Source organism: Cherax quadricarinatus, chromosome 47, assembly GCF_038502225.1.
Source record: "Cherax quadricarinatus isolate ZL_2023a chromosome 47, ASM3850222v1, whole genome shotgun sequence".
NCBI classification, from domain to species: domain Eukaryota; kingdom Metazoa; phylum Arthropoda; class Malacostraca; order Decapoda; family Parastacidae; genus Cherax; species Cherax quadricarinatus.
This window is the reverse complement of record NC_091338.1, coordinates 24,240,111-24,266,449: the sequence shown is the minus strand read 5'-3', so window position 1 is coordinate 24,266,449 and position 26,339 is coordinate 24,240,111. Positions and strand designations below refer to the sequence as shown.

Sequence of the window (26,339 nt, the reverse complement as noted above, 5' to 3'; positions counted from 1 at the left end):
CTAGTTGAGAGGGCATGGCAATGGGTGCGTGAGGAACGTGGACTATATAGTGTAACATTCTCAGGGGATACCACACAACGCCTGAGAAATGGGTGGCAATCACATTTGATACAAGAGGAGGGAAGCACCAGCTCGTTGAGTCAAGATCCCATGAGTGGTGTCCAGGATCCAGTGAAGGGACTGATGGTGTTCCGCGGCCAGAAACCTTTCTCCGACTGGCACAGCTTGCAGTCAGTCGTGAGCTGTAAGTGCGCATGTATCTTTGTACTCGTGACCTGTGTGGACGTGTACATGTCTCAGTACTCACGAGGTGTGTGGACGTGTGCACATTTTTCTGTACTCGTTAGGTGTGTAGAAGGACATGTCTCTGTAATCGTGAGGTTTGTGGAAGTATCCAACCCAAACTATTGTGTGTGTGTGTGTATGTGTGTGCTCATCTAGTTGTGGGTGCAGGGGTCGAGTCACAGCTCCTGGCCTCGCCTCTTCACTGGCTGTCACTAGGTCACCCTCTGCTCCATGAACTATCATACCTCTTCTTGAAGCTCTGTACTCGTGAAACGTGTGAAAGTTTACGTACTCGTGAAGCGTGTGGAACAGTCTCCGTACTCGTGAAGCGTCTGGAACAGTTTCTGTACTCGTGAAGCATGTGGAATAGTTTCTGTATTCATGAAGCGTGTGGAACAGTTTGCGTACTCACATTACTGCAGTAACTGTTGTTCTTACTTCAATACTTTATACTCTAGGAGACTATTAAGTACTGACGTAAGAACATAGATAATTTACGTTTTTACTGAGTATGTGTGAGATTGAACGCATGTAACCTGTAATATACATAATTATAAACCGATTTCTCATGGCGTATAAATGTTATTTTATTTGGTATACAAATATACTTGACAGTATAAATACTAGACAGGATATACCCCGAGTGGGGTATATATCTCGGCATATATGTGTCGAGACTTTAATACCTATTTTTAGGGACTGAGGTACTTCTTCCCATTTCATAGACTCTGCCTTCTCACGTGCTAAACGGACTCTTTCCTCTCCCAAACTCTACTCCTGGGAACTCTCCCGGTCTTTCTAATCTCAACAACTCTCTCCGTTCTTTAGACATCAAGCTTATTTTCCGCCAGACTAACACTCTTCGCACTAATCTCGTTCATACCTCTCCTCCCTCTGTGGGCCTCTAGCTCCCTTGCAGTGCTCCTCTTTCTTAGTATCTGACTGACTCCACTACTACTACTACTACTACTACTACTACCTCCACTACTACACCTCTTGCTCCCGTCCCTGTCTGCTGGCCTATATACACTCCCTCCTCTCTTTTTTGTTAGTGTGACTTTGTAAATGGTCCAAGTTGAACCGAAGCGGCGTCATAAGCTCCTCTTACACACACACACACACACACACACACACACACACACACACACACACACACACATATTTTTTTTTTTTATTATCACACTGGCCGATTCCCACCAAGGCAGGGTGGCCCGAAAAAGAAAAACTTTCACCATCATTCGCTCCATCACTGTCTTGCCAGAAGGATGCTTTACACTACAGTTTTTAAACTGCAACATTAACACCCCTCCTTCAGAGTGCAGGCACTGCACTTCCCATCTCCAGGACTCAAGTCCGGCCTGCCGGTTTCCCTGAATCCCTTCATAAATGTTACTTTGCTCACACTCCAACAGCACGTCAAGTATTAAAAACCATTTGTCTCCATTCACTCCTATCAAACACGCTCACGCATGCCTGCTGCAAGTCCAAGCCCCTCGCACACAAAACCTCCTTTACCCCCTCCCTCCAACCCTTCCTAGGCCGACCCCTACCCCGCCTTCCTTCCACTACAGACTGATACACTCTTGAAGTCATTCTGTTTCGCTCCATTCTCTCTACATGTCCGAACCACCTCAACAACCCTTCCTCAGCCCTCTGGACAACAGTTTTGGTAATCCCGCACCTCCTCCTAACTTCCAAACTACGAATTCTCTGCATTATATTCACACCACACATTGCCCTCAGACATGACATCTCCACTGCCTCCAGCCTTCTCCTCGCTGCAACATTCATCACCCACGCTTCACACCCATATAAGAGCGTTGGTAAAACTATACTCTCATACATTCCCCTCTTTGCCTCCAAGGACAAAGTTCTTTGTCTCCACAGACTCCTAAGTGCACCACTCACTCTTTTTCCCTCATCAATTCTATGATTCACCTCATCTTTCATAGACCCATCCGCTGACACGTCCACTCCCAAATATCTGAATACGTTCACCTCCTCCATACTCTCTCCCTCCAATCTGATATTCAATCTTTCATCACCTAATCTTTTTGTTATCCTCATATATATATATATATATATATATATGTTATCCTCATATATATATATATATATATATATATATATATATATATATATATATATATATATATATATATATATATATATGCAAAACAACCACTCTGAAAGAATAGAGAAATTCCAAGCGCTTTCGTGACTACTCACATTATCAAGGAACTATGAAAGTAAAGCATCCAAGGAAGCTATATAAGGGGTCTGGCCAGCACCTCACTATCAGATCCCACTTCTTTCAGAGTGGTTGTTTTGCATATTCTGAAATCACCTGTTTACTGTGATCTTATTGCATATATATATATATATATATATATATATATATATATCTATATATATATATATATATATATATATATATATATATCACACACACACACAAGCACGTATAACAGGAAGGGCACTGCAATGGATCACAGAATACCTAACAGGGAGGCAACAGCGAGTCATGGTACGTGATGAGGTATCACAGTGGGCGCCTGTGACGAGCGGGGTCTCACAGGGGTCAGTCTTGAGACCAGTGCTATTCTTGGTATATGGGAATGACATGACGGAAGGGATAGATTCGCAAGTGTCCTTGTTTGCAGATGATGTGAAGTTAATGAGGAGACTTAAATCAGATGCGGATCAGACAGGTCTACAAAGTGACCTGGACAGGCTGGACGCGTGGCCCAGCAACTGGCTCCTAGAATTTAACCCCGCCAAATGCGAAGTCATGAAGATCGGGGAAGGGCAAAGAAGACCGCAGACAGAGTATAGGCTAGGTGGCTAAAGACATCAAACCTCACTCAAGGAGAAAGATCTAGGGGTGAGTATAATACCCAGCACGTCGCCAGAAGCACACATTAATCAGGTAACTGCTGCGGCACATGGGCGCCTGGCAAACCTGAGAATAGCGTTCCGATACCTCAGTAAGGAATCGTTCAAGACTCTATACACTGTGTACGTCAGGCCCATACTGGAGTACGCAGCACCAGTTTGGAACCCATACCTGGTCAAGCACGTCAAGAAATTAGAGAAAGTGCAAAGGTTTGCAACAAGGCTAGTTCCAGAGCTAAGGGGAATGTCCTACGAAGAAAGGTTGAGGGAAATCGGTCTGACGACACTGGAGGACAGGAGGGTCAGGGGAGACATGATAACGACATACAAAATCCTGCGTGAACAGAGACAGGATGTTCCAGAGATGGGACACAGAAACAAGGGGTCACAATTGGAAACTGAAGACTCAGATGAGTCAAAGGGATGTTAGGAAGTATTTCTTCAGCTACAGAGTTGTTAGGAAGTGGAATAGTCTTGCAAGCGATGTAATGGAGGCAGGAACCATACATAGTTTTAAGACGAGGTATGATAAAGCTCATGGAGCAGGGAGAGGGAGGACCCAGTAGCGGTCAGTGAAGAAGCGGAGCCAGAAGCTGAGTCTCGACCCCTGCAACCACAATTAGATGAGTAGAATTAGGTGAGTACACACACACACACATACAGTCCAGAGACTACAAACCTCACTCAAGGAAAAAGATCTTGGGGTGAGTATAACACCAGGCACATCTCCTGAAGCGCACATCAACCAAATAACTGCTGCAGCATATGGGTGCCTAGCACACCACAGAACAGCATTCAGACATCTTAACAAAGAATCGTTCAGGACCCTGTATACCGTGTACATTAGGCCCATATTGGAGTATGCGGCACCAGTTTGGAACCCACACATAGCCAAACACGTAAAGAAACTAGAGAAAGTGAAAAGGTTTACAACAAGACTAGTCCCAGAGCTAAGAGGTATGTCCTACGAGGAGAGGTTAAAGGAAATCAACCTGACGACACTGGAAGACAGGAGAGATAGGGGGACATGATAACGACATACAAAATACTGAGAGGAATTCACAAGGTGGACAAAGACAGGATGTTCCGGAGATGGGACACAACAACAAGGCGACACAGTTGGAAGTTGAAGACACAGGTGAATCTCAGGGATGTTAGGAAGTATTTCTTCAGCCACAGAGTAGTCAGGAAGTGGAATAGTTTGGGAAGGAATGTAGTGGAGGCAGGATCCATACATAGCTTTAAGCAGAGGTATGATAAAGCTCACGGTTCAGGGAGAGTAACCTAGTAGCGACCAGTGAAGAGGCGGTGCCAGTAGCTCGGACTCGACCCCTACCACCTCAACTAGGTGAGTATACACACACACACACACACAATTGGCTCTTAGAATTTAACCCACACGAAATGCAAAGTCATGATGATCAGGGAAGGACAAAGAAGACCACAGAGTACAGGCTAGGTGGGCCAAAGACTGCAAACCTCACTCAAGGAAAAGAATCTTGGGGTGAGTATAATACCGAACATATCTCCTAAGGGGCACATCAACTGCTTCAGCATATGGGCAACTAGCAAACCTAAGAATAGCTTTCCGACATCTCAGTAAGGAGTCGTTCAGGACTCTGTACACCATGTACGTCAGGCCTTTATTAAAATATGCAGCACCAGGTTTCGAACCCACACATAAGCAAGCACGTCAGGAAATTAGAGAAAGTGCAAAGGATTGCAACGAGACTAGTCTCGGACCTATGGGGCATGTCCTACGAGGAGAGGCTAAGGGAAATTGACTTGCCGACACTGGAGGACAGGAGGGACAGGGGAAAATTGATAACAATATATAAAATACCTAAAGGAATCGAAAAGGTGGACAAAGATAAGGTGTTCCAGAGATGGGACACAGCGACAAGGTGTCACAATTGGAAGTTGAAGACACAGATGAGTCACAGAGACGTTAGGAAGTATTTCTTCAGTCTCAGAGTTGTCAGGCATTGAAATAGTCTGGAAAGTGGGGAGGTGGAGGCAGGATGCATACATAACTTTAAGAAGAGGTAAGATAAAGCTCAAAGAGCAGGGAGTGAGTGACCCAGTAGTGACCAGGGGCTATAAATCGACCCCTGCAGCCACAATTAGGTGAGTACACACACACACACGTGAAAATGTTTAAAACAGTTAATTAATTATATTGAAATCATTTTACAGTGCTCTAAAAAAAGCGTAGCAAATGAATTAAAATACCAGCTTGAAATGGGGTAAGCTATTTTGAAGGTTTTATTTTCCGAGCAGTAAGTGTCAGAGTGGCACACTATATCAACTACATTACTGCAGGTTGTGTTGTAATGTGTTGGCTGGTGTTGTTGGTGCTGGTGGCGCCGCTGGTGGCCACCTCACGCATCACCTCTGACACAATTAATCTGGGATCCCTGACCGTCTGCTGCTGGAGGGAGTTGACCCGCTGCTGCCCATACTACTACACACACTTTATTTATTACGCAGGTAAGTCTCAGCTCAACAAGTTATGTAGATTCATGGAAGAGTGCTGAACTGAGCCATGCGGGGTGCTGTCATAAAGTTCCAGGACTCGAATTTTTGCTCTTTTCCTGGGTGAAATATGGTGCGGCGTAGATCACACTGCCCGATGCATTGTGAGTTTTAGTGCTGTCGATCATTTCGCGGATGTTATACGTGCGTTTTTTGTCGGGTTGTCACTCGATCGCCAGTTCTCACCACCACCACCACTACTATAATCAGTAATGTATTCACCACCGTCACCCACCTTTCTTATTCTTTGCACCCCATCTACCCCACACTACCCTGTCCAAAATCGTGGCCCCCCCCCCAAGGCCCACCTCTCTCCGTTATGCCTCGCCCTGCTTCGTCGATCTCAACTTTAGTGACGGCTCAGCTGCCCAAGTCTCCTCAAGTGGTAGAGGGAGAGACGTCTGCCTCCTACTTGAATGGTACATAAAAGAGAGCTGGTAGAGTGTGGGAGACAAAGTGGTATTTTTATGCATTCTGACGACACTTTTTTTTAAATTTTTCGCACATTTGGTGAAAAATGGCAAATATTCTGGATCCTACATAGTTAAAAAACACGTATTGACCAGGAAATAGCTATATCCAGTACCCTTGAGCTGTCAAGTCTGTCACAGTAACCTAAGTCTGTAACTGTCGCTCAGTATTTTAGTGACTCTGGAAGTAGGTTCACGCACTTCGATTATTGTACTAATTATTACCTTAAGCAGTCCCTGGGAAAGTTACTTCGTATCCTCCCTCAGAGTTTATCATTTGAGTTTGTTGTCTGGTGGTAAAACTGTACAGTAGGTACCTGCATTCCATAATAATGTTTATTTAATTATTTGTGATAAATTGCGTTAAGTATTATTAGAATTAGGCCAAAATTGTTTTAAACTAATGGGAACCCTGAGTTCGAGAAAATTTTTTTATATTACATTTAATAACATGGTCCTCCTCCTGGAGACTGCACAGCTGTCTGGTCCTCTCTCTCCAAGAGGTTGCCGACCCCAGATTTAAAGTAATGTGGATGGATAACGCAAGATTCTAATGGTGGTTAAAGCCTGATTTATCAGATAAATATGCAGTGCTGTGCACTGTATGAACTGTATACCTGGAGAGGGTTTCGGGGTTCAACGACCCTCGGCTCGGTCTGAGACAATGCCTCGTGGTGGATCAGGGTCTGATCAACCAGGCTGTTACTGCTGGCCGCCCGTAAGCTGAAAAATTGTAATAAGTCGTCTTTAATGACGTATTAAGCGTCCTTAACACATGCAAGAAAAGTAAATGCCAGGAAGAACATAGAATACAGCAGCATATTTAAATGTATCAGGATTTGCTCATAATCGTAAAGTTACAAAGCCCGACTTAATCCTCGCAGGTTTCATGGCAGGACACAACGTGCTATTTTCCTAGGCGAATCACTTGGTAGATGTTATAAAGAAACTTTTCCCAATGATGCGAGAAAATCAAACCATACCCCGGCCGGGATTGAACCCGCGGTCAGTGTGTCTCAAAACTCCAGCCCGTCGCTGGTTTGTTTGCAATCGTGTCATTACGATTTCGTGAGTCATGCGAGAAAATCTTTCAATAACGATAAGTAATTCTGTATTATGCAAAATGGCACTACATGGAATGAACATCAGGAAGTTACTAACATGTGCAGAGGAAATTTTTGTAAATGAGAGGACTGACATGTCGGTTTCACTAGTATTGGTACTTATGGTGAAATTTGTTGACGAAGGTCAAAACTTATAGGTACTGTAGAAGCTGACGATGCTACAGCTACAGGATTGAACAAAACAATGAAAGAGGTATTTACAGCTGGAGAAATTCCCATTGACAACATAATTGGATTAGTTAGTGACAGTTATTCTTCAATGCTGGAATTAAACAATGGTTTTTAGGTACTTCTCAACAAGGATTTTCTAGATGTTTGTCCTAGTATATATGAGCCATTCGCTTTTTGTGCTCCAGCAGTACAGTAGTCGTCTACTATCGTAGACGATTGTATAGTATATAATTATAATGGTCAAAATCATGACCATGAGTTTTATAGACGTGCACCGGTAAGCCAGCAGAAGTCCTCCGTCAGATAGCCAAAAGTTCCAGCTGCGGGAATCGCTTTTGAGACCATCTCTTAATTTTGCAATACTTAAGCAAGGGGAAGGTCTCTGCAAGTTACACGACCAGCAAGTTGCAACCTTTAATAAAGATTTTCCCCATTCATCTGCGTATGGAAGTGTTCTCACAAATAATAAAAAATACTAAGTAAACCAATTTGTTGTATGACATAACAGTAGTAAATTGTTTGGTATCCAGGCAAGCACTTGCAAGACCAGACGCCATTCACCCAAGTTGGAAATCATCCGCATCACAAATAACTGCTTTAAAATCTGATCAGTGCCATTAATATTATATTTATATTATTATTATAATCAAAAAGAAGCGCTAAGCATTATATTTATAGAGAAAAAGCTACGAATTGGATGAAGAGACGATCCAGTAGTTATGGTAAATCATCTCTTTCTGGCTAGTGGGTATAAATGCCGCGTCTAGTACACATTTAATTAAGCCGTTTCTTTCCTGGCGCTTAGAAAAATAGATCTTGGGATTTCTTGAGATTTTCTCTGGAATAAACTAGGAAATTTTAAATTATGCTAGTGTCAACACTGAACAGCATAAAGACTGACAAATGTAGGGACTGCCTCCAGGAACCTAACCAAGAAATCATTCGTAACACCTCTTTACAAATTAAAAAGCTTTGGGAAAATATAAAAAAGTTATTGGACTGTTTGGCGTAAAATGAAACAGAGGACTCAGAGGGAAGTTAAATGCCTAGATGATCAAATGGTCATTATAAATAATATTTACTCTTTAAGGTAGCAAAAAGGATGGGCTAACTAAAGGAGATACTGGAGGGAGCCTATGAACTAAATAAATATATGTATAATGGAACTTAATAAAACAATAGTTGTCAGTCGAACAGGGATTGAGGAGCTAAAGCTCAGTCCAGGGTAGCATAGATCAGCGTGTGCTTCACAACACTGCTGGTGCTCCACAATGTAACTCATACATAATACACCAGCACACTGTGGGTGTTCCTATACTGTAATTTTCATGTATTATTGTATGGCCACACACCGTGGGTGTACCTGGAGGAAACGTGTCCTCCTTCATAACACTAAAAGACGTGCAGATAAGCGGGTACACACCTGTAAACATACAGCATATACACGTGGGAACATACAAATATATATAGCCACACCAAACACGTGAGACAGACAGACACACACACACACACACACACACACACACACACACACGCACACGCACACGCACACGCACACACGCACACACAACTAAAACTTTCACATATATCTTAACATAATAGGGAGAAATGGCGTAGAAACCGGTAATAAGAGTGAATGATCGGTAGTTGTGGAGGAAAGTGAGTTTTCACCGCTGGCTGAGGTTCCCATTAATCCAGTAACCAGGTACAAGCTGACAACGTACTACCAGAGTGAGAGTCTTTGGTGACGTCTCGGATGCTGAGTGAAACACTTGTAGAACACTTGAGTATCTTTATTGTGGAAACGTTTCGCCAGCCAGTGGCTTCATTACTCCAGTAGTGTGTAGAATGGTGGAAGAAGAGGAGTAGTTTGAGGAGATCAGTCCCTCAGCCTGGAGACAGTGTGTTTAGTCCATCAATCTTGATAAAAGTACAGCATATGTGTGCGGAGCAGTGGCTTTTGTACTGTGCTTCTCATTCTTTAACTTCTCGGTACTAGAGAGATTGTGATGGGATGAGTTGTGTGGTGCTAGTGAGACTACGATGGGATGAGTTGTGTGGTGCTAGTGAGACTACGATGGGATGAGTTGTGTGGTGCTAGTGAAACTACGATGGGACGAGTTGTGTGGTGCTAGTGAAACTACGATGGGACGAGTTGTGTGGTGCTAGTGAAACTACGATGGGACGAGTTGTGTGGTGCTAGACTACGATGGGACGAGTTGTGTGGTGCTAGACTACGATGGGACGAGTTGTGTGGTGCTAGACTACGATGGGACGAGTTGTGTGGTGCTAGACTACGATGGGACGAGTTGTGTGGTGCTAGACTACGATGGGACGAGTTGTGTGGTGCTAGACTACGATGGGACGAGTTGTGTGGTGCTAGACTACGATGGGACGAGTTGTGTGGTGCTAGACTACGATGGGACGAGTTGTGTGGTGCTAGACTACGATGGGACGAGTTTTTTTATATTTTTATTTAAAAAGCACAATACATATTCATATGTATACTATGCATACGTTACATAAACTAAGACATGTTATCCATTAAATATGAAACAACAATTCCACATTCCCTATCCCAGCTCTTAACCTATACTTAATAGTCACACTTCAATTTAACATGATTGCCATCCCCAAAAATTCAATCATACATGTGACTACACAAAAGGCAACCCACACCCAAACATACAGTAAGGTTTAATAAATTCAAATACAATTTCTTACTCACAAAAGACTATATAATCCAAAGAAAATCACACGTAGTACATTATACATAAAAGGCTATATACAAAGTCATACCCATATAATCGGTTCCCTACCCCCTCATTTTAACAACGAATACAAGAACGTATAAGTGATTAATAAAAAGAACTATACTGAATATTATCAAAATTCCTCTACCACACATTCCAGAACTTAAATAACACGTTACCCTTAGGTGAATTACCACCATTTACAAACCCCTTTTTAACAAATTAATAAACCAGTGCATACAAAAAATATTTTCATGCACAGTTTTGACAAAAAAAAAAACTCAAGTAACCTAACAATCAAAATACATAAGAACACAGATATGTACATTATGTTACTACACGGACACACTTGTATAATTGGCAGAATATACATCCACAATATTCCATATCAATAATAAAAAACAACAACCATGAAAATCAGAACATCATTGTATAACATGTGTTTTACACATAAATTAGAGGATACACTTCTTTAAACAACCCATGTACATATTTAATATAAACAATATCAAATGGGTTCTCACAAGGACGGGGCAAACTTGTTAATGACTAAACAAAATTCTAATCTCCCTATCTGAAACACAATTAAACCTCATTGACTAAGTCATATTCTTCACATTCTCTTGTGCCAAGGTATTACAATCCTTCTTTTATAAAGAAGTACCGTTATAAAGGAAATACTTGTATACTAATTATCTAAAGAAAAACTAATCAAGGGTAATATGGAAAGTACTTGCAGCTACACGTTAAAACTACTAAAAAATAAACTTGACTACAGTTTTTACTTGCTTTATTTTATATTTTAAAACCCCTTCTCAACGTTAATAAAAACACATACTATAATTCACTGGTAAATCATTTTTTCACGTGTTCAGTACTACTTAGCCTAAAAAGCATAACAGCCACTTAAACCACCTCTCCTCGATAGTGAGTGCAATAATATACCCAACCAATATGTAATGCAAGGCATTCCAATTATGACAATGTATCCAAGGTACTGATCGCCAATATCAAATATCTCTACAGGAACATAGCCATTTCATAAATATATGCCCTCACTATCTCACCCTCACACCACCTTCCACACTGCTATCCTAACCTTACACCCCCCCTCACAAAAAAGACCCTACCCTTGCCCCCCCCCTGTTCCCTTAGAAGCTGTGCTACAGAAAAATTACGATAACCTATCGAAAAAATTGAATCCCATCTCCCCCCATATATTAACCTATTCCTACACCTTGTCCTATAAAACCTCGCTGCTAACGCTTTTATCCTCAACTGCCCTACAATCTGCCTCATACCCCAAGAAACATGCAAATAATCTGCCATGACATACATCAAAGCCCTACCCACCTCACTTGCTACCCCACTAACATCCATTGACAACGATCTAAGAAAAGACCAACTCCCCCCCCCCCCCCAACAGCCTAATAACCCCCGCCATCCAGACTCTCACCACTTCCAAAGATGAACAAAAATATACCACATGATATGCCGTCTCCTCCTCCCCACAGAATAAACATGTTGCCTCTCTAACAAACCCCATCTTATGCAACATATACTTAGATGCCACCACACCCATTAGAAAACGATACACCAACTCCCTAACCCTTGCTGATATCCGAAGCGTCCTGAACTCCCTCCATATGACCCTCCAGTTATACATGGGGTATACTGCGACCCCCTGCAATGCACCCCTTCCCCACACCACACCCACCACTGCTTTTACCTTCAACCTTTTTACCTGCCCCACTGCCAACATGAATCTTAATACATCTTCACACTTTCTCAAATCCCTACCACTCCACCAGTTTCTAGCATCCCTCATCACCCTATCCACCCTAACACCCCTCTCCCCCCCCCACCCTTAAATACCTCTGCTTAATATATAAAACCATTACCCTAGACCCTAAGTCCAACAAACCTAGACCCCCCCTTTTCACCTCCGTCATGACCACATCTTTGGACAACCAGGCCCTCCCAAAGCCCCACACAAACCTCAACACCCTCCTCTGTATTTCCTGTATATCCTGCACCCTCAAAGGGAACACCTCCGCTACACCCCAGACCTTGCTATACACCACCGAATTAATTACCAACACCCTCTGCTGTAACGCCACTTCACTGGCCCTCAAACCTTTTAACTTGCCTATAACCCTACTCGTGACTGCTTCTGAGTTAATCCTCCTACATTCCTGCAATTGCTTCATATACCATATCCCACACACCTTAATTCTATCACAAACCGTCCATCCCATCTCCTCCCCCAATCTCCCCCCAACCCATGTTCCTACTTCTAATAACCTAGACTTTGCTAAATTAACTACCATTCCTGAAACATACCCAAAGCTCCTAATGACCTCTCCCACCCTATGTAAAGCCTCCCCTCTCGTAACTAACACAGTTGTATCATCCACATAACCTACTATGCCCCCCATACTTCCCCCCCCCCCAATTCCTCGTCCAAAGCCTCAAAGAAAGGATGTTGCACGCATGCAAAAAGCAACTGTGACAGCGGGCAACCCTGCCTTAATCCCTGTTCCATCATCACCGCCCCCCCCAGCTTACCATTAACTTGCACCCTCATTACAGCCCCCTCATACAGCGTGCGCACCCACCTCACTACCCCCCCTCCAAAACCCAATTTCTCCAAACATCCCCACAAAAAGTCCCTCTTCACACAGTCATATGCCTGAGCCCAATCCAAGCCAAGGACGCTCCCTCCCTGACAGTTCTCTATAAAATCCCTTATCGCACTATGCCCATTCTTCATAGTCCTTCCCGGAATCCCATACTGTCCCTCATGTACTCTACTCCCAATTACCTTCTTTAACCTGTTCCCCAATACCTTCGCAAAAATTTTGTAATCCGTACACATTAACGACAACGGACGATAATCTCCCAAACCCTTCTCCTCTCCTCCCTTCTTTGGCACCAAGACAACGACCCCAGTTCTCTGTGTTTGCGCCATTCTGCCCCATTTCAACATATAATTCAGAACCTCCACTAGGCACTCCCTCAGAACCTCCCAATGCGCTTTGTAAAAATCATTAGGTAACCCATCTATTCCCGGTGCCTTCCCCTGACTCAACCCATTCACCACTTCCCCCACCTCCTCCCCCGTAATGCCTCCCTCCAACTCCCTATTCCTCTTCCCCATACCCTGTGGTACCCTAATCCCACTAAATGTTTCTATCCCACCTACCCCTCCCCTTCTCTTCCATTTCTCCGTAAACCAATCATCAGCATACCTACTAATAGAATCTGTGTCAGTGAGACCCTGTCCCCTCACATAACCCTCCCCACCCTCCACAACAATATGCGCCACGGTAGTCCTCAACTGTCTGTCCTTGAATTTTCTGAGAACATACCCGGTTGGCTTATCACCCTTTAGTACGTCCTCCAATCCTGCCCTGACCCTGAGTGCATCAAAACGTTCATTATGCATCTCTACTAAACGACTCCTAAGTTCCCCCATAACTCCTTCCCCTCCCTCCCTACTCCCCCCCCGCATAACAATCATTCAACTGACCCTCTAAATAATTCTGCAATCCAAACCTCCAACGTGCCCTTTCCCTGCCCCTCTTCCTAAAAAATTCTACAATTTTCACCTTTGCCTGCAACTCCCACCAATCTAACAAATCCACCTCCTCATCCCTAGCCTCCCAAAAGCCCTTCCACCATGACTGAAAAGACCGACCTTGATCCTCCTCCTGTAAAAGCCTCACATTTAATTTCCAATAGCCCTGATATATTCTCGGAATACCATCCACCCTAAGATCAGCCAACACTGCTCTGTGGTCTGAAAAACCCACGTCTACTGTTCTAACTCTCTCCACTCCTATCCCCTGCCTCACATAAATCCTATCCAACCTTGCCTCATAACTCCCCTGTACATAGGTATACTCAACCTGATACCCCCCCCTGCCAACCACATCTACCACCCCGACATCACCCAATGCATCCCTTAAAACACCCAACACACACCCCGCCCCCCTAGGAACTACGTCTACATGCCTAATCACACAATTCCAATCACCTCCAATTATCGCTATGGCAGGTAAACCCCTGAGATGATATAACAAAACGTCACGAACAAAATCTGATTTTATCCTTACGTTACCAATCGCAGGCATATAAACTCCCACAAAACATACCCTACTCTCCCCCCACCACCCATCCACCCGAACAACCCTCCCCTCACCCCCCTCCTCCCACCCCATGACTCGCAAGGGACTGGTCTCCTTTACTAAAACAGCCACTCCGCCCTTTAAAAGCGTTGCCATGCTCACAAACAACTTATATCCTCTCAATCTCAACTCACTACCTGACTTATAGTTATGCTCCTGTAGGAAACCAACATCAACATCGTACCTTTTAAGGAACCACTCCAACCACACCCTTTTAACCTCAGTTTTTAAGCCATTAGCATTTATCGTTACACACCTGAATGGTCAAGGAGAGGCGGCTTACCCCTATGCCGCTGTGACTTGCTCACACTTCCCTTCAGGCTGCTTACACTTTCCTTATTACTCTTTTTAATAGAACTTCCTACCCCCCCTTGTCTCTCCCCCGATTTTCCCTGGACTCCCCCCCCCCCCTGTAGGTGAATTGCGGACCACCTCCGCCCAAACCTTCTTACCTGGTCTTTGCCCAGGTGTTAAAACATCATCTAATTCAGTCAGCCCCGCTGGTCTCTTCCTAGAGCTGCCTCCCAAAGCCACCTCTACCTCAGGTACATCCTCCCTGTGTACCTCTGCCACTACAAGTGTATCCTTTCCAGTGTTCCCTACTACTTCCGACTTCTCACTCAGGCCTTGCAATTGCTGCTTTTCACTGATCCGTTCATCCATGTCCCCTTCTACCAAGGCCTCCTCCAAGAATTCCTGGAGCACTGACTCCAAGGACACCTCCTGTGTCGTCTCCACCACTTCCTCCACCACCTCAGATGTTGGAGAAGGAACTTCCTCCTCCACCGGGAGTGTGACACACGTCCCCATCTGTTCACCCTCCTTCTCCACCTCCTCACTCCATAGAGTAGTCCCATTCTTCGCCGCCTCCACCACACTCGCCTGCTGGATGTCCTCCACCGGGACTGACACCCCCGGGTCAACTCTACGTGCACATTGTGCCGCTATATGGTCAAAAGAGCCACAAAGACACGTTCTCCTTTGCCCCACATACGACACATATACCTGGTTTCTGGTGCCTGGCAACATTACATACGAAGGTATAGGCGTCTTTAAAGTCATCTTGATATTGTATGACCCTTCCGGGAGGCCCACATATGGTCCATCCCGCCAAACCCCACCTCTGGCTTCATGAATGACACCATACTTGCGAAAAACTTCCTGTATACCAAACTGCGTTGCCTCGAAGGGTACATTCCTCACTCGTACCCACGTGTAGAATGTAGATACGTCATGCAAGCACACATCCATCGTCGAGTTGAGACACATTCGCCGTTCCTGAAACTCCTCCACCACACTACCTCTCTGAAGGCAACTTGTCACAGCCGGCTGAACCTTCTTAAAACCCTTGCTCATCTTTCGTGGGGAGCTGATCGTCGAACCCTCCTTCACCTACATTCCACCCTTATTTTATCGAAACTTGATTATGGTGACCAGATCTATTCAGCGGCATCTCCTGCTACTCTCTCTAGCCTTAACCCCATTCATCACCAAGGATTACGTTTATGCCTTGGTGCTTTTCGCTCTTCCCCTGTCGAAAGCCTCTATGCAGAAGCGAACGTTCCATCCTTATCCGATCGCCGTGATGCCCATTGCCTGCGCTACTATGTACGCTCTCATGATCTCCGCAATCCTTCCATTTATAGAATGGTCACTGATATTAGTAGACATTCTTTATTTGTTCGCCGCCCCTGCTTACTCCGTCCCTTCTCTCTTCGCCTTCATTCGCTCTTGTCTTCTCTTCAACTACCACCTTTCTATGTACATGTAGCATCTCACTTTTCCCTACCCCCCTGGGAAGTTCCAGCTGTTCGAGTCTGTTCTTTCTCCCTCCCTTGCTCGAAAGCCCAACTGTCTACGGTCGCTTCCTGCTCTCATTTTCTTGACCACTTTCACTCTCATTCTCATGCCATTGCTGTGTACACAGATGGCTCTAAGTCTTCTGACGGCGTAGGATTCGCAGCAGTGTTTCCGGACAGCGTCGTACAAGGGCATTTACTATCTTCAGCTAGTATTTTTACTGCTGAATTATATGCCATCCTTACAGCACTTATCCGTATTGCATCTATGCCTGTGTCATCATTTGTGGTTGTCTCAGACTCCCTTAGTGCTTTACAGGCTATACAAAAATTTGATACACCTCACCCCTTAGTCCTCCGTATCCAACTTTGGCTACGCCGCATCTTTACTAAGCATAAAGATATTGTTTTTTGTTGGGTCCCTGGTCATGTTGACGTACAGGGCAATGAACAGGCAGACACTGCTGCGCGGTCAGCAGTACATGACCTACCAGTTTCTTATAGAGGTATTCCATGTACGGACTATTTTGCTGTAATATCTTCCCACCTTCACACCCGTTGGCAACAACGTTGGTCTACTATGCTCGGCAACAAACTTCAGTCTATTAAACCGAGTATAGGTTACTGGCCGTCTTCTTATCACCAGTGTCGAGGTTGGGAGACTACTCTCTCCCGTCTTCGCATTGGCCATACTCGTCTTACTCATGGATATCTCATGGAGAGGCGTCTTGCTCCTCTCTGTGAGAATTGCCAAGCTCCATTATCAGTCAGCCACATTCTGTTGGACTGCCCACTTTATCAACGAGCACGCAGAATTTACCTCTGTCGTCGTCTTCGCCCCGCTGCTCTCTCTTTACCTTCCCTTCTCGCTGATGGACCCACCTTTCATCCGGACTCTCTCATTGACTTTTTGACAACGACTGACTTACTTCACAAATTCTGATACTTTCAGCCCTTTCTACTTGTATCTCTTGCTACCCTCTACCCCCGTACTATCCCCCGCCCCGCTGTTTTCTGTAACCTGCTGATCATCCCCCCTCCCTTCTGCCATCCAATTCCCTTGCTTCCTTCCCTACCCTGCAGCGCTGTATAGCCCTTGTGGCTTAGCGCTTCTTTTTGATTATAATAATAATCCACCACACTGCTGTAGTAGCTATTCCTCAGGAACTTTACAAATACTCGTTTCATCCCATTAAGGGCCACACCATACAGTTCCTCATTAGGGATACCATATAAATCCCTAATAATTGCAGGTAGAACGACGTTCATAGTAGCAGGGCTCAGAGAACCCTTCAACAGCTCAATGCAAACTGTATTTATCCTCCTGCCGGTGTACTCCGCCATGTCTGAACAGTGAAAACTGCGCAGAAACCAGTTGTAGTGGGAGCTACTGCACAGTGCGTCCGCACGGCCCAACAGCGATGCGAACAAATGATGGTGCTAGACTACGATGGGACGAGTTGTGTGGTGCTAGACTATAATTGGAAGAGTTGTGTGGTGCTAGTGAGACTACGAGACAACCCGTGAACATTACAAGTCAATCTTAGACTTGGTATATTCAGTAAGTTTTGATACCCAAACTAAACGTAAATGATGTTTTGCAATAACTCAAGGATAATAAGTTTGAACCTCAGGAAATGAATATATTAATTTGATATTTAACAATACTAACTTGATGTTTAACAGTACTAAATAAGAACACGATTAAGTCGTAATAAACGACTGTAAATAAGCAGAAAGGTGTACAGAGGGCTCGAACCGTGGTCCCAAGTACGAATTAAACTTAAGATGAGGTTAAATCAGATACAATTAAGGGCTAATTTGTTAATTTTAGCAAAATTAGATGAGGGCCGAAGGTTTTTGATACACGAAATTAGAGCTGTTTTCTCCCTCTTTCCAAACCTGATTACCTTACATTTCAAAGGCGCTGTATGATCCTTACAGGTTTAAGAAATACATAAGTTTTTTTTATCAAGACAGTATTTTATAATATAAAGAGGGAGGTGAAAGTGAATAAACTAAGGGAGGAAGTTCTGGTGAGGTACAAGCAACTATTGGCAGAAAGGTGGACTGGTGCAAGTATGAACAGTGGGGGAAAGGGGGGGGGGAGGCTGAAGAGGGTTGGAGAAGTTTTAAAAATACAATATTAGAATATGGGGCAGAAGTTTGTCTATAGGAGTGTGGGTGCAGGAGGAAAGAGGAGTGATTGGTGAAATGATGAAGTAAAGGTGTGATAAGAGAGAAAAGTAGCTTATGAGAGGTTTTTACAAAGAAGTGTTGTAAAAAGAGCAGAGTATATGGAAAGTAAAAGAAGGGTGAAGAGAGTGGTGAGAGTGCAAAAGGAGAGCACGTGAAAGAGTGGGAGAAGCACTGTCAAGAAATTTTGCTGAAAATAAGAAAAAAAAATTGGAGCGAGATAAACAAGTTAAGAAAGCCTACGAAACGAATTTATTTGTTAGTTAAGAACCGAGTAGGGGAGTTAGTAGACGAGGAGCTGGAGGTATTGGGTAGATGGTGGGAATATTTTGAGGAACTTTTAAATGTCGATGAACAAAGGGAAGCGGTAATTTCATGCACTGGCCAGGGAGGTATAAAATCTTTTAGGAGTGAAGAAGAGCAGGATGCGAGTGTGGGGGAGGTGCGTGAGGCATTACGTAAAATGAAATGGAGTAAAGCAGCTGGAACTGACGGGAACATTACGGAAATGTTAAAGCAGGGGGGGATAGTGTTGGAGTGGTTGGTATTTACCTTGAAAGAGGGAAAGGTACCTAAGAATTGGCAGAGGGTGAATAGTTCCTTTATATAAAGGGAAGTGGGACAAAAGAGATTGTAAAAATTATAGAGGAATAATTTTAGTGAGTATACTAGGAAAAGTGTACGGTAAAGTTATTGAAAAAATTAGAAGTAAGACAGAATGTAGGATTGTGGATGAGCAAGGAGGTTTCAGAGTGGGTAGGGGATGTGTAGATCAAGTGTTTACATTGAAGCATATATGTGAACAGTATTTAGATAAAGATAGGGAAGTTTTCATTCCATTTATAGATTTAGAAAAGGCATATGATAGTGGAGTAATGTGGCAGATATTGCAAGTGTATGGAATAGGTAGAAAGTTACTAAATGCTGTAAAGAGCTTCTATGAGGATAGTGAGGCTCAGGTTAGGGTGTGTAGGAGAGGGAGACTACTTTCCTGTAAAAGTAGGTCTTAGACGGGGATGTGTAATGTCACCATGGTTGTTTAATATATTTATAGACGAGGTTGTAAAAGAAGTAAATGCTAGGGTGTTGGTGAGAGGAGTGGGATTAAATTATGGGAAATAAAGAACAAAATGAGTTGACTCAGTTCCTTTTTGCTGATACAGTGCTTGTGGGAGATTCTATAGAAAAGTTGCAAAGGCTAGTGATTGAGCTTGGGAGTGTGTGAAAAGGTAGAAAGTTGAAAGTGAAGATAGAAAAGAGTAAGGTGATGAGGGTATCAAATGATTTAGATAAAGAAAAGTTGGATATCAAATTGGGGAGGAGTATGGAAGAAGTGAATGTTTTCAGATACTTGGGAGTTGACGTGTCGGACAGGGATGTGTAATGTCACCATGGTTGTTTAATATATTTATAGATGGAGTTGTAAAAGAAGTAAATGCTTGGGTGTTCGGGAGAGGGGTGGGATTAAATTATGGGGAATCAAATACAAAATGGGAATTTACAGTTACTTTTTGCTGATGATACTGTGCTTATGGGAGATTCTAAAGAAAAATTGCAAAGGTTAGTGGATGAGTTTGGGAGTGTGTGAAAAGGTAGAAAGTTGAAAGTGAACATATAAAAGAGTAAGGTGATAAGAGTATCATATGATTTAGGTAAAGAAAAATTGGATATCACATTAGAGAGGGAGAATGTAAGAAGTGAATGTTTTCAAATATTTGGGAGTTGATTTGTCAGCGGATGGGTTTGAAGGATGAGGTTAACCATAGAAATGATGAAGGAAAAAAGGAGAGTAGTTCGTTAAGGTATATGTGGAGACAAAAAAAAAACGTTATCTATGGAGGCAAAGAAGGAAATGTATGAAAATACTGTGGTACCAACACTTGTATGGGTGTGAAGCTTGGGTTGTAAATGCCGCAGCAAGGAGGCGGCTAGAAGCAGTGGAGATATCCTGTCTAAGGGTAATGTCTGGTGTAAGTATTATGCAGAGAATTGGGAGTGTGAAAATTAGGAGGTGTGGAGTTATTAAAGTATTAAGAGGGCTGAAGAGGGGTTATTGAGGTGGTTTGTTCATTTAGAGAGAATGGAACAAAGTAGAATGACTTTGGAGAGTGTATAAATCTGTAGGGGAAGGAAGGAGGGGTAGGAGATCGTCCTCGGAAAAGTTGGAGGGAGGAGGTAAAGGTGGTTTCGTGGGCTAGGGGCTTGGACTTCCAGCAAGCGTGTGAGCGTGTTAGATAGGAGTGAATGGAGACGAATGGTTTTTGGGACCTGACGAACTGTTGGAGTGTGAGCAGGGTAACATATAGTGAAGGGATTTAGGGAAACTGGTTAGCCGGACTTGAGTCCTGAAAATGGGAAGTACAATGCTTGCACTCTAAAGGAAGGGTTTGGGATATTGACAGTTTGGAGGGATTTCTGAACTGTCGTATCTGAGCGCCTCTGCAAAGACAGTGATTACGTACGAGTTAGGTGAAAGTGTTGAATGATGAATAAAGTATTTTCTTTTTTGGGGATTTACTTACTTTTTGGGTCACCCTGTCTCGGTGGGAGACTGCCGACTTGTTGAAAATAATAATAATAATATTGACTTCAAAAGTACATGTATGAGGTATACAGGAATAGCTGACATCAATGGCATACTACTATACAGAAAGCCCCTTGTTATGCAGAACATTTCGGGCCAACTAGGTCAATGTTACAACCAGGATGCGACCCACACCAGTCGACTAACACCCAGGTACCTGTTTTAGTGCTAGGTGAACATGAACAGCAGATGTCTTAAGGAAACACGTCTTAATGTTTCCAGCCGTACCGTGGGTCGTCCCCCGGACCTCTGTGTGTGAGCTGAGTGCGCTACCTTGTTTGATAGACTTCCAAAGCACCATGCAAGTGCAATTTTGAGGTAGATTGCAGGTCATCCTACAAAATCATTTACACAGTTGCAAATTATTTACCAGAACAAATAGCCCGCACATAGGACCATTTAAAAGTCAATGCGACTACATAATTGTCCAGATCGGACCGAAAAGCTGATACAAATATTTCTTTCCTATGTGCGGGTTATTTTTGTATTGTTCCATTGTGTTGTGCCTTTTTTTGTTCTTTATTTACCAGGACTTTTTCCTCTACAGTTGATTATACAGGCCTTGAGCTGTTATTTTACTTCGACATTGTACGGATAGTGTTAGAACTCGTGTCATAAAAGTCGTAAAAGACGTCATACTCGTGTAACACGCCAGGTCATTACAAAGCCCACTTGTATATTACTATCTCCTCTCAGGACGGGAATCAGATACCTATTCACTGCTAGATGAATAAGGAGAGCAGGTGTAGCGATGGTATCCCCTTGGCACCGTTTCACTGCTAGATGCACAACTGTAACAGGTGTAAGTAGGCTTGCATTTGTAACACCTTGGAATCTAATCACTAAATGAACAGGGTAAGCAGGAACAGGGATTAATAACTAGGTACCTACGGTATTCACTGCTAGGTGAACCTGTGTAGGAGGTGTAAGGAAACTAGCCACTAGGTACCTAGCTACTCTTAGGTAAAAATGGGCAGCACGGGTAAGTAGAACAGCAGCTGGGTACCTGGTAAGCAAGGAATACATGCAACATTTGGGTATCTTTATTACCGGCAATAATGATACCGAAGTGCTGCAAATGTAACTTGTTCTTCAACTTGTCGTTAATATATATTAATAATAGTGCCTAGGTACCTAATTACTGCTAGGTGAAAAAGGGCAGCAAGTGTAAGAAGTCTAGAACCTAAGTACCTATTCATAACTAGGTGAACAGGAGGAGCAGGTATGAGACTATTCACTGCTAAATGAACAGGGGCAGCAGGTGAGACTAGTAGCTAGATACCCATTAACTGCTGGGTAAGCAGGTGCAGCAAATTTAAGGAAAATATCACCCACGGCTTAGCAGACCTGGATGTCAACTCCAGGATCCTTCGTTTGTGAGCCTCTGCCCGTGACGTACAATAGTGTTAATAAGACCCAGAAAAACCAGAATTGTCTCGTGTTGTTGCAGCGAATTTATGCACGTTTTTCACAACGGAAATTATAATATCACTAATAATAATGACAATGAAAATAGTTATAATAAAATTATTTTCATTCTCATTAATAATAATTCTTAGTTATTATTTTTATTATTTATAAAGTGTAACATTCTTTGCTCTACCATTTCTTACCTTTCATCCCTCCATGTGTACCTCCTCCCTCCACCATGTGTACCTCCATGTGTACCTCCACCATGTGTACCTCCACCCTCCATGTGTACCTCCTCCCTCCGTGTACCTCCTCCCACCATGTGTACCTCCATGTGTACCTCCACCCTCCATGTGTACCTCCTCCATGTGTTCCTCCTCCCTCCACCATGTGTACCTCCACCCTCCACCATGTGTACCTCCTCCCTCCATGTGTACCTCCTCCCTTCACCATGTGTACCTCCACCCACCATGTGTACCTCCCTCCATGTGTACCTCCACCCTCCATGTGTACCTCTTCCACCCTCCATGTCTACCTCCATCATGTGTACCCCCTCCCTCGACCATGTGTACCCCCTCCCTCGACCATGTGTACCTCCTCCCTCCACCATGTGTACCCCCTCCCTCCACCATGTGTACCCCCTCAGTCCACCCACCATCATGTGTACCTCCTACCTCCACCCACCATCATGTGTACCTCCTACCTCCACCCACCATCATGTGTACCTCCACCCTCCATGTCTACCTCCATCAGGTGTACCCCCTCCCTCCACCCACCATGTGTACCTCCATCCTCCATGTGTACCTCCTTCCATGTGTACCTCCCTCCACCCATCATGTGTACCCCCCTCCTTTGGCCCTCCTTCATGTGTACCCCCTTCCTCCAACCTCCATGTGTACCCCCTTCCTCCAACCTCCATGTGTACCCCCTTCCCTCTACCCTCCATGTGTACCCCCTTCCCTCTACCCCACCCTCCATGTGTACCCCCTCCCTCCATGTGTACCCTTCACCCTCCATGTGTGCCCTCCTCCCTCTACCATCCTTCATGTGTATCCCCTCCCTCCATATGTACCCCCCTCCCTCTACCATCCTTCATGTATACCTCCACCCTCCATGTGTACCCCCTCCCTCCACCCTTCATCATGTGTACCCCCTCCCTCCACCCTCCATGTGTATCCCTCTCCATGTGTACTCCCTCCATGTGTACCCCCCTCCCTCTACCATCCTTCATGTGTACCCCCCTCCCTCCACCCTCCACCATGTGTACCCTCTCCCTCACACCATTCTCTGGTGTTGCTACTGGAGGAGAAGCCTCACTGTGTTGCAACACTTAGGTGTTGTACTGGAGAAGAGAAACCTCACTGTTGCAACACCTAGGTGAGGGCACCTCCAACGATACTCAGACATAAGCGTATGTAGTACAGCGTTATTTCCGCTATTTAACTTTCACTTCTGATCACTTTCTATTGTGACTCCTCCATATGTTGTCTGCTACCCCCCCCCCTCTTTTGGTACCCCCTCTCTCTGCTGTGACCCTTCCACATCTGATGTGACCCTCCACTTCTGTGATCCCTACACTTCTGTGACATCACCTCTACTGTAACCTTTCACTTTTCATACGAATTCGCCTCTGCTGTTGAAACTAGTCTCATTTATACTTACGTTCCCGCAGGCGTTGGCAGGAGGCGGTGGCCGCTGCTGAGCAATGCTGGTATGAGTCAACAAGAACTGCAGGAAGCAGGTGAGGAGCGGCGCGCGCGCCGGGAGAGGTTCCGTGACCGCCAAATGGAACGAGACACTCGCCGCCTGCCTTAACGAATTCACAGTGGTTCAGGAACCGTTTTATGGAAAAAGAAACCCACGGTCAGACTTAAGGAACCCACCGCAGCTCCTTGACTGATAGATGGAAAAGCAGATCTCCTGTAAGTTTTAACTAACCCAGGATGGTTTCGATTCCAGGAGAAGGAAGGGGAAACCCATCGTCAGCCTTAACAAACCAACAGTGATTCCAGGACCCTGAGATGAAACGAGACATCAATCATAACCCTTAACGATCCCACTACGGTTCCGGAACCAGGAGATGGAACAAAAGAACCGACATCATTTTAAATGAACCTCGCCCACAAGTCCAATCTACGTCCTAGTCCTCCTAATCTAGCAACACGCTTGACATCCAGTCAAGGTCCCGACCACCACCACCCGTCATGCTCAATTGACAGAGTCCACTTCAACACGGCTACCTCCAGTGCCAATTGTTGTCTTCATCCATTTTCCCAAATTTTCGTTCTCACAAGCACATGATCATCCCATCCATAAAAAACTCGTTTCATTTCAGAAGTTCTTGCTTCCATGCAACCATCTGATCCAGGCTTCATCTGCAGACAGATATCTAGGTGAACCTGTTGTATATCCGTACTTAACATACGATATTTACAAAGGTGTAGGATTGTTCAATATGTTTACCGTTTCCGCACTCTTAAAATATTAAAAACATTTTTAGTGTAAGTACAAAGTGAAAGACTTCACAGCCTCTTCAACATAAAACGTCAAAATCGTTAAAATATGAATAAAATATAAATTTAGCTTTATTCATTTACAGATTTTAATTGAATGTCTGTCTACGGCAAATATATAATCAGCGTTAGTTGTACTTCAATTATTTTGCGCATTTCGTGAATATTTTGAACATTACTTAGGTTTTAAGTATATTAAATGTGTTGGTGGGACCATACCCTCCTTGAATAAGTTCATGTTTACTAAATGATCTAACATTTATCCTTAAATGGTTATCCATCATAAGCATTTAAATCAGTTGCTGTTTACTTCGTGAATGAGTACCTTGATGCTGTGAAGAGCACCTGATTTAGTTTTCCCACTCTCTAAACAAGTCTGATTATAATTATCTCCCATTAACCAGATGCTATATGACGCTAATGCGTTTTGCTTGTCCCACTACATATAATAACAAATTTCCTTTGTTAAAAGTGTGTAAATGCTGCTATGCTCTTTTACGTGCTAAGGAAATTAAGCTTTCCTTATCAGGAAATAACTAAAAAAAATTGTAATGTGTACACGGAACAGACATGCCATAGACACCCCAGACATGCATGGGAATTAATAATCATACCACAGACATACATGGTAATTAATAATCACACCCCTCTTCAAGGGGGGCTCCTTGGCGTGTTGAAGAAGCTCTTGGTCTGAGGAATTAGACCTGTCGGTCTCCTTCCTCAGACCGAACCTAATTACCCCCAATCCCCCCTTTCCCTTTTTCCTTTCCTCCTCCCCACCCCTCCCTTTTGCCCTTCCTTTTTTGGCCTTTGGGATTTTCCCACAGGCGCCCTAGTTCCAAGGTAGGGGAAAGGGTACTGGGGTCCATCCCATTCCGTTGAGATTCTTGGCGGTGGCGTAGTTTGCCATGGAATCTTGATCGCCTGGGGATGTCCCGATCCCTCTCTGGTATCCCGGAGGGTGGCTTTGGGTGACTTTCGGGCGACGAGTGTATCTCTGGAAGCCACCATTCGGGTTCCGGGGGTGGTGGCCGAAGGAGGTATGCTTTGTGGCTGATATCCGGCCGCCCTCTTTTGTCCACCGAGGTAGCTCGGCAGATGTGAGGTTGCTATCCTGGATTGCTGGTTTACTGGCATGAAGGGTAGGGTATGGCATGGGTTCCATGCTGCATCTGCGCTACTTGCGGTGCTGAGGTCCTCTTGGGTGCGGAGGGAGATTTCTGGCCCTTTCATTCATCCTAAGAACTATCCCTCCCTGCTCCCCCCTTTTTTTATTCATTTTTTCTTTTTTTTTTTTCTTAAAAACAAAAAGAAAAGTAACCTAACCATTGAGTCCCCAATCCAAGACCCCGCTACCCCCGGGTCCCTTGTTACCGCACCCTGTTCTGACCTCACTTCGTCTTTTGGCCAATCT

At 44.1% G+C, this 26,339-nt stretch overlaps 1 protein-coding gene across 2 annotated transcripts; it reads left to right on the top strand.

The window, feature by feature from the left end:
- On the top strand, positions 1-25,336 carry LOC128696567 (uncharacterized). 2 transcript variants are annotated; one of them, XM_070094760.1, is made up of 4 exons: positions 1-244; positions 5,503-5,670; positions 24,085-24,275; positions 24,372-25,336. In XM_070094760.1, exons 1-3 carry the CDS (start codon positions 151-153, stop codon positions 24,225-24,227), a joined length of 405 nt encoding a protein of 134 aa, XP_069950861.1. In that variant the 5' UTR covers positions 1-150; the 3' UTR covers positions 24,228-24,275; positions 24,372-25,336. The 2 variants fall into 2 exon arrangements, with proteins under 2 accessions (XP_069950861.1, XP_053643863.2); XM_053787888.2 differs by having other exon boundaries at positions 5-244; positions 24,085-25,336.
- Positions 25,337-26,339: the final 1,003 nt, after the last annotated feature.

Excerpts from the sequence above, each read along its gene's own strand:
- LOC128696567 (XM_070094760.1), top strand. The coding sequence starts at position 151 with ATGAGTGGTGTCCAGGATCCAGTGAAGGGACTGATGGTGTTCCGCGGC. Across the intron at positions 245-5,502 it reads CTTGCAGTCAGTCGTGAGCT|GTTGTGTTGTAATGTGTTGG; the intron begins GTAAGTGCGCAT and ends ACATTACTGCAG. Across the intron at positions 5,671-24,084 it reads ACACTTTATTTATTACGCAG|GCGTTGGCAGGAGGCGGTGG; the intron begins GTAAGTCTCAGC and ends ACGTTCCCGCAG.